This window comes from Taeniopygia guttata, chromosome 6 (assembly GCF_048771995.1).
Source record: "Taeniopygia guttata chromosome 6, bTaeGut7.mat, whole genome shotgun sequence".
Classification (NCBI taxonomy): domain Eukaryota; kingdom Metazoa; phylum Chordata; class Aves; order Passeriformes; family Estrildidae; genus Taeniopygia; species Taeniopygia guttata.
Window position 1 is genome coordinate 32,921,302 of NC_133031.1, and position 8,699 is coordinate 32,930,000.

Here is an 8,699-nt window from a genome sequence, read left to right on the forward strand (position 1 = left end):
ACAGGACTGTGATGAGCCTCAGAAATAAAAGTCTGATAAATTGAACAACCTGCTTTCCTGAAGCACTAGGAGATTCTAATATTTGTCAGGGAGGACTCTGAGCTTGCCAGGAAGCCACTGGAAAACAGAGACTAACAAAGCCTTCCATTTAAAGGTACAAAAATGCCATTGTAAGGCGTAATAAGGGAACAACTTTAACTGTTCCAAAATACCTCTCAACCCACACACATCTCATACACCCTGCTCCACTCAGCCTGGGGAAACCTGAGACAGGCTTCCAAGCACAACTCCCCTGTAGTTTTTCCAGCCTTGAATAAAACATCCTTATCAAATACATCCCACAAGAGACATTCCTTTCGATGAGAAAGTAGCATCCCTTTTCTGGGTAAGCTCTGTTTGTTTCCAGCCATGCATTTCAGAAGCAGCACTTGAAAAACTAACAGAGAAATGCTGAAGGGCTCAGATTTAAAAAAAAAACTGATAATAGGAAAGGATTTGCAATAGGGAGACCCATTGAGAACAGCTCAGACTGTACAACAGTTAATCTTTGGCATTCACAAAATTGTGTTTATATGCCTGGGCAGCGTGACAGGAGCTCTAAAATCTGATGGTGGAAGGATTCATTTTGATTGCCTGGGAAAGGAGCGTTTCTGTGTGGGGCAAGTTGTGAAATGTCTTCTCATCCTTTCTTCCTTCTCCCTCTGGACATCCAAACTCTGATGCAAGGAGGTGCCTCAGCATCCTCCTGTGGGATTATGTTTAATGTCAGCCACAGAATCAAGCAGTGCCTGGGTGGAATTCTGCTTCCCCACAATATCTGGAAGCCCAGATGTGCAAACTTCTTCAGGAGAGCTCCCACTTGGACAAATAAAGGAACAAGGAAACTCAGCCCTGCCCTTTCCTCTGGATGGAAAAGAGAAAGCTGAGCACAAGTTGACCCAAAATTTGTCACCTGTGCTTACAGTGGGGACACTCAGGGGTGGCAGATAAAGATGGGGAAGAATTTGGATGAAATAGGGGCTGCAGTGGGTAATTCTTGCCCAAGGAATTACACAGGGCTGCTGTGCTCTGCACATCCTCTTCAGCAGGCTGCAAGCCAGGGCTTTTTGGAGCTCCTAGCAGTGTCACAGCACACAGGCTCATGCTCCAGCCTAGCAAGAGTGGAGCTCTTTAGAAAAGTAATGAAAAAGAAGAGGCAGTGCTGAGACAGGATAAATAAGGAGATAAATCACTTTGCAATACAATACAGCCAAAACCCGAAAATAAACAATTACTTTAAATCATATCAAGCACCTATCACAAACATCACATTTATACAATTGATCCACGTGTAAATTAGCCAATTAATTCTGAATTGCAACACTAATGAAATAATAATTATCTGTTTACAATGGAATGGTACGAGTGAAAGTCTAGAAACAGAAATAAAGATTGGAGCAAAATCCACTCAGCTCCATCACCAGTGGGCAAGGGGGGAATGGTCAATACCAGTCTTTAACCAGATATTTCTGGGGAGGGGGAATTAATAAAATACATAAATAAGCAACAAATCTATGGACCTTAAATAATAGAGACAGAGAAATGCTCTTTTAGAACACTGCAGGGTTTTGTTTGTTTGTTTGTTTGTTTTGTAGTAAAGAATTGCAACGTGGGAATTTCTTTTAAGTTAACCAGAGGTTGGTTTGATTTTTTTTATCCTTGCCTGGATTTCTACCATGAATTGTTTGCCCTGAGGGACTCCAAAGGGATTAGGACCTCATAATTACCAAAGCAGTGAAAGATGGATGGAAAAGGGGGGGAGCTTCAGTACAGAATTATTTTGGTGACTCATATCTAAATAAAATCTTCACTGAGATGGAGAAATGCACTGGGGTCTTCTATAGGAACTTTTCACCCTTGGCTGTTCATGTAAGAGCTGCAAACATTTAGCACAGAGCTTTAGCCCAGGTCTCAGGCAGGAGCCTGAGTTAGGTGGCTATTGGCTGTTTTCTGGATAGAAACTATTTTCTGTCTGTACATTTCCTCTGTACATTTTACCCCAGAGTTGAGGGATATTCCCAGAGAAACAGCATTTCTTTGAAAAACTCCCGATGACCTTCTCTCTGCCAGGTGCTTTAAGTTGTTAATGAGAGCAAGAACAAGAAACAGTTGTTAATAACAGAATATTTCTGCAAACTATTAATTGCTGAGACCCCATCCCCAAGATGTGTGGAAGGGACATGAAACACCACATCTGCTGCAGCCAAAAATGTTGTGTGACTGGTTCTATACAAATTTATAACCTCCAAGTGTTCAGGAGGAGGAAAGACTCCTGGGTAGATTAATTCAGATAAAAAAAAGAGTCTCACTTCAAAATGCCAAGTGGGTGTCTTTAAAACGAAAAAGCAGGAAAAAATCAGGTAGATTTGATCAGGGAATTAAAATGTTTAGAAGTAGAGATTTTTGTCCCCTATGCACAGGTGAGCACATCCTATTCCAGAGCTGTGTGTGTGCCAGGACAGATGTTTGCAGGTGTTGATGCAGGTATTCCAAAGGTTTAGAAGGATGCCAGAACTGAGTGGCTCCTTCCTTCCTCCCTCCCTCCGCGGGTACCGGCGGGCAGTACGGGGTGTTCCCACCCTACCGGGCTCACGTCGCGGTTCCCAGGGCAGCAGGAGCTGCCGCTGCCCGGTGTCCCGGGCTGTCCCGGTGTATCCCGGTGTATCCCGGGATGTCCCGGGATGTCCCGGGGCGCTGCGGGAACGCTCCGGGCCCTCCCGACCCGCCAGGGGGCGCCCTCCGCCCGGGCCCCGGGAACGGAACCGGGAACGGGGCACGGATGGAGCCGGGAACGGGGCACGGATGGAGCCGGGAACGGGGCACGGATGGAGCCGGGAACGGGGCACGGATGGAGCCGGGAACGGGGCAGGGATGGAACCGGGAACGGGGCAGGGATGGAGCCGGGAACGGGGCAGGGATGGAGCCGGGAACGGGGCACGGATGGAGCCGGGAGCGGGGCACGGATGGAGCCGGGAGCGGGGCACGGATGGAGCCGGGAACGGGGCACGGATGGAGCCGGGAACGGATGGAACCGGGAGCGGGGCAAGGATAGATAGAAACGGGAACGGGGCAAGGATCAGCGAGCAGGGCACGGATGGAGCCGGGAACGGGGCAAGGATGGAACCGGGGATAGGCAGGGACGGATCATCGAGCAGTGCACAGATGGAGCCGGCAACAGTGGGGATGGATTAGCAAGTGGAGCAGGGATGGAACCGGGAACAGCGAAGATGAATGTGGGAATGGGGCAGGGATGGAACTGGGAATGGGGCAAGGATGGAACCGGGAATGGGGCAGGGATAGAACCGGGAATGGGGCAGGGATGGAACCGGGAATGGGGCAGGGATGGAACCGGGAATGGGGCAGGGATGGAATCAGGAACAGGGCAGGGATGGAACCGGGAACAGGGCAGGGATGTATCCCGGGATCACCCCATGCCCGAACACGCAGAGCGGCAGGGATGGACCCTAAAAGCACCGTGCTCGGATTCCGAGAACGGCAGGGATCGATCCCAGGAGCGCTCCACGACGCAACGCCGGGAGCGCTCGGAGCTCGAAGCCCGGGATGCGGGCAGGAACGAATCGCGGGATGCGGGCAGGAACGAATCCCGGGATGCGGGCAGGAACGAATCCCGCCGCCTTGCGCCCCGATCCCAGGAGCGGCGGGCCCGGGTCGTGCCCCTCGACGTGTCCCGCGGGCCTCCGGGGCGCGGAGGGCACCGTCGGGGGAGATCTCTCCCGCCGCCCCGCAGCCGTCCGCTAAGTGGTTTCTGCCCCGCAGCGCAGCGAGAGGCTGTCCGGTGCCCGGTGTCCCGGCGGGGCTCGGGGCCCGCTCCCCCCCCGGGCGGCGGGCGGCTTTTGTTCCCGGCGGCGCGGGGCGGGGGCGCGGGGGGCGGCGCGGCGGGGCGGGGGCGGTTTTGATGCAGGAGCGGCTCGGCCCGTGCCATTCGCCTGCCGCCGCTCCCGCCGCGCTCCGCTCCCTTTGTGCCGCCGGCCCGGCCCCGCTCGCTGCCTGACCGGACTCCGTGAACGCCACGAACGGGCGCGGGGCGGGGGGGGGAGCCGGGGCCGCGGCGGCTGCGAGCAGGAGCTGCACGGAGCCCTCTCCTCCCGCCGCCTCCCGGCGGATCCCATTCGCCTTTGTGCGTGCCCAATCGCGGCGTGCTCCCCGCGCGGAACGGGGATGACATTTTGATTTCATCATTAGCATCCGGCGTCAGGTTGACGCAGCAGCAGCGGCGGCGGCGGCGGCGGCGGCAGCGACGAGCGCGGCTCTCCGCCTGCCCGCAGCATCCCCCCGGTGCCGTGGGCTGTGCGGGTCCCCCCGGCCCCCCGCCCTGCCGCCCCCCCATGCGAGGGGCCCCCGGCCGGCCCCGCCGCCGCGCTCCCACGCCGCCCCGCCGCTCCTGTCCCCCGCGCCGCCGGGAGCCGCCACCTGCGGGGCCAGCGGCGGCCAGGAGCCGGCCGGGCAGCGGAGGATGCCGGAGACCGGGCAGGAGCCGCCCAGCGCCCCTCCGCCGCCCCCCAAGGAGTCCTTCTACATCAAGAACCTGCTCAACGGCGGCCCCCCCAAGGCGCCCCCCAAGCAGCCGCGGGCGCTGTTCGCCCCCTCGGGCAAGGCGGCGGTGGACGGTGCCGGTTTCGCCCTCTCGCAGGTGGGCGACCTCGCCTTTCCCCGCTTCGAGATCCCGGCGCCGCGCTTCGCCCTGAGCGCCCACTGCCTGGAGCGAGCCCAGACCTGGTGGTACCCCTACGCCCTGACGCCGGCCGGAGCCCACCTGCCCCGCACGGAAGGTACCGCTCCCCAAAACTTCTTCCACCGCTCCTTCCTTCCCTCCGTGGGCCGTGGGCAGCGGGGGCGGCGGGGCGGAGAGGGGGTGAAGCGGCGCTGGGGCGGCGCGGGGATCCGCTCGGTTCGCGGGGCCTGGGTGGTGAAGGTGTCTCTTTGTGTCCCTCATCTCCCCCTTCACGCCCCGCTTCGTCCTTCCCATCCAGCCGCAGAGAAATCCCTGCTGAGGGACTCGTCCCCCGCCTCGGGCACCGACCGGGACTCCCCGGAGCCGCTGCTGAAGGCGGAGGGGGAGCAGAAGGAGCTGGACTCCAAGAGCCCAGACGAGATCGTGCTGGAGGAGAGCGACTCGGAGGAGGCGAAGAAGGAGGGAGGCGCGGAGGACTGGAAGAAGCGGGAGGAGAGCCCGGAGAAGAAACCGTGCCGCAAGAAGAAGACGCGCACGGTGTTCAGCCGCTCGCAGGTTTTCCAGCTGGAATCCACCTTCGACATGAAGCGCTACCTGAGCAGCTCGGAGCGGGCCGGCCTGGCCGCCTCGCTACACCTGACAGAGACCCAGGTGAAGATTTGGTTCCAGAACCGCCGCAACAAGTGGAAGAGGCAGCTGGCGGCAGAGCTGGAGGCGGCCAACCTGAGCCACGCCGCCGCTCAGCGCATCGTGCGCGTCCCCATCCTCTACCACGAGAACTCGGCCGCGGAGGGGGGCGCGGGGGGCGGCGGAGCCCCCGGTACGCAGCCACTGCTCACCTTTCCTCACCCCGTCTATTATTCCCACCCCGTTGTCACCTCCGTGCCGCTCCTGCGGCCCGTCTGAGCCCGAGGGGCGCGGAGAGGCGCGCAAGGCACCCGCCCGCTTGTAAGTACTGCAGCCCCCCGTGCGAGACCCCCGGGCGGGGGGGACAGCGGGGACACCAGTGCGGGGCTGGGGGGGAACCCCTCGGAACCCCTCGGCGGGTGGTGGTAGGAGGAAAGTCGCGGAAATTTAGAAAAAAAAATAAAAATAAAAGTTGGGGGGGGAGGGAAACGAAAATGAGGAAAATGAAAGAGGGGACTTGTAGAGAAACCCTGGAGCTGTCACATCTTTTGTAAACGTGGATGAAATCCGCGCGATGGTCTCTCTGTGGCTTTAGTTCTATTTTTGTAAAAAAAAAAACAAAACAAAACAAAAAAATGAAAAAAAGAAAAAAAAAAAAGGGGAAAAAATGATAGTAATAAAATAAAATGAATGGTCCCAGGCCACTCCTCGAGATTTGCCAAACGCTAACGGGAAGCTGAATTTCTGTTCCTTTCGGATCTCTCCTTCTGCCTCCAAATAATTGTCCAGGCTCCTGATCCTGTCGTGACTCAAACTTCATCGACCACGGCTTTTCATTTAAGCAGATCTTTGCCTCTTTGCTTGCCCACATTTTGTACCTTTCGGTTTCTGCCATGAGACTTTCACGAGCAAGAAATACAGCCTCAAAGTGAACGGTTAAATACACTCGCACGCTTTGAGTGACCCTTATTTATTATCGTTTACTTAGACATTTTTAATTCTTGTTTATAATCCTTGTTTTCCTAGTTGTCGGGTTGTTTCGGGTTTTTTCCTTGTAAAGTTATTTCGGTATCTGGGGGCGGGGGGGGAGGGGTGGAAATCTGTGCCCTTTTGCTTTCTTTTGTAATACTAATTATTATTATTAATAATAATATTATTGTACTTTTGAACTGTGCAATATTGTACGACGATTCTTAAAGCACTGCTTTTATTTGAATGGTGAGGAAAGGGTTTTTAGCATTGTAAAACTGCGTTTCTTCATGTTGTGCAAAATAAAATAAAAAAGAATTAAAAGCGAAGGAAAGTGAGAAGAGAGGAGCAGGGCATGGGAATTAGCATCGGCCCGGCTCATGCGAATAAATAAGGGAGATTCGGTGAGCTGGGCGCTTTAAGTGAAGGACAATCAACTTTAGGGTAATTTTAATTTATTTGATATGATGTACAGTTTTCTTCTAAAGTCCATTGAGTATGTGGATTTTAATAGGCAGAAATCAAGTGAGGAGTGGACACCTCTAGTTCTCTCTCTGTCTTCGTGTCTGCTCACCTGTTGTCTGACAATTGTTTGCTGTCTTCCCAAGGGTTTGGGTTGGTTGGTTTCTTTTCTTTGTTTGATTTTAAATTTCTGTTTTCCTATTTCCGTTGTACCCTCTGCCCTCTCGCTTTCTGTTAGGGATCGGTCCTATTTTTAAAACAGCCTATATTGTTATAAACTTAATGTTGTGGTGAAAAAAAAAAAATAATTCAATAAAACCCGTTCCTTATCATTTTTAAAGTGTGGTTTTGGACGGACAAAAAAAAAAAACAATGAAATATGAAAATAATAATAAAAAATAGAAACAACAGAAGAAATAACCCAAGGGTTGTCTGTAAGCGCAGGGCACGGAGCCGATCCCGCCGGGGGAAGGGGATGGGCGGCGGGGGGACTCTCGGTACCCCGGCTCGGAGGGGTCACGGTGCCCGGCTCACCCCGGGCCAGGGGTCGCAGCCTCCCGTGGAGCCCCCCGGGACCTCTCGGGGGCAGCGGGGGGGTCCCTCCCCTCCCCGAGGGTTTCCCCTGAACTTCTGCCGCCCCTTCTCCCCGGTGCTGCCCCTGCCTTCCCTTCGCCCCCTCCTGCCGCAGGGTGTCCAACCCCTCTCCCTGCCCACGGCCGGGGCCGTCACGCGTGGGAAAAACCCCCGGCAGGGTTCTTCGGAGATAGGATCGCTCTCCGCTTCCCGCAGATTGGCCCGAATCGACGTGTTGATAGCGCCGAAGGCGGGATTGGGGGCCAAAGAAATCAAAATAAAACTCAGCCTTGCGAAAAGATAATCCCGCGTTTTCTTTTCGTTTGGGATAAAAACCCTGGCAATGGGTCGTAAATGAAAAATAAACAGAGTTTCGGGGTCAAAATACTGTGCTGGCTGTGTCGCCAACAAACAGAGCGATGCCTTTGCTGTTTGCAGTACCAACTTTGGGACAAGTCGCTTGCAGCCCATTAAAAATATTGTTGTCATAGTAAATACGTCTTTCCATTTTACAGCGCGGCAGCACGATGTTATCAAACGGCGAGGAAAAAAAAGCTCATTTATTTCTGGTCAGTGCTCAGGAAACGATTCTGGACCCTCCTGGCCCTTTCCCGGCACAGGAAGGAGCCGATGGACACCAGCGCGGCTCCGGCCCCGCAGCGCGGCCTTTGCGCGGCTGCGGACAGCGGCTCTCCGTGCCCATCCGGACTGTCAGAGGCAGTGATTTTGGTGGGGTTGATGGGGCTAGGCAGGATTTCTTTTTTTTTTAATTAAGCAGAGAAAAAAAATTAAAGAAAAAAAAAATAAACCAAGCAATCTAAGCAGATCGCAGCTTTTCTGCTTCCCGCTGCTGTTGCACACCGCGGGATCGACAGCAGACGGGTGTTGTGGAACCTGACAGTGAAGTTGGGCCATGGGCTGAGGGTCTGTGAGCCCGATTTTCTGCCCCCCGAGCCGCCCCTCTCCCGCAGCCGGAGTTTCCCCCAGCCCGGAGCGGGGATGCTCCTTTCCGTCCGCATCAGCTGCAAGCCGAGCCCGGCGCTCAGGCTTTCCGCAAGCCTTCAAGAGGTGTCCCCAAACTCCATCCTATCCCTCAAGGATCCAGCGAAAGGCGAAGCGAAGGGCTCCGTTTCTCCCTTGGAGGAGAAAAGGAACGAGGGCTCCGCCAGCCCCGCGCTCCCCGCTGCGCTGCGCCGCTCCCGGGCCTGGAGCGGGACAGGAGCGGGACAGGAGCGGGACAGGAGCGGGACAGGCTGCCAAGGGAGCCCTCACCCCCTCCTCCCGCACCTTCGGCCCTGCTTAAAGTTTCTGGAGATCCCGCATCACTCTGGGATGG

At 55.4% G+C, this 8,699-nt stretch overlaps 1 protein-coding gene across 1 annotated transcript; it reads left to right on the forward strand.

Annotated features, from left to right (window-relative positions):
* The first annotated feature begins 4,085 nt into the window (after positions 1-4,085).
* HMX3 (H6 family homeobox 3) lies at positions 4,086-5,974 on the forward strand. The gene is made up of 2 exons (XM_030276584.4): positions 4,086-4,829; positions 5,031-5,974. Exons 1-2 carry the CDS (start codon positions 4,514-4,516, stop codon positions 5,636-5,638), a joined length of 924 nt encoding a protein of 307 aa, XP_030132444.1. The 5' UTR covers positions 4,086-4,513; the 3' UTR covers positions 5,639-5,974.
* The last annotated feature ends 2,725 nt before the right edge of the window (positions 5,975-8,699 follow it).

What these genes read in the sequence shown, in the direction of transcription:
- HMX3 (XM_030276584.4), top strand. Translation starts at nt 4,514, where the DNA reads ATGCCGGAGACCGGGCAGGAGCCGCCCAGCGCCCCTCCGCCGCCCCCC. An exon ending in CCACCTGCCCCGCACGGAAG is followed by an intron (nt 4,830 to 5,030) that starts GTACCGCTCCCC and finishes CTTCCCATCCAG; the next exon opens with CCGCAGAGAAATCCCTGCTG.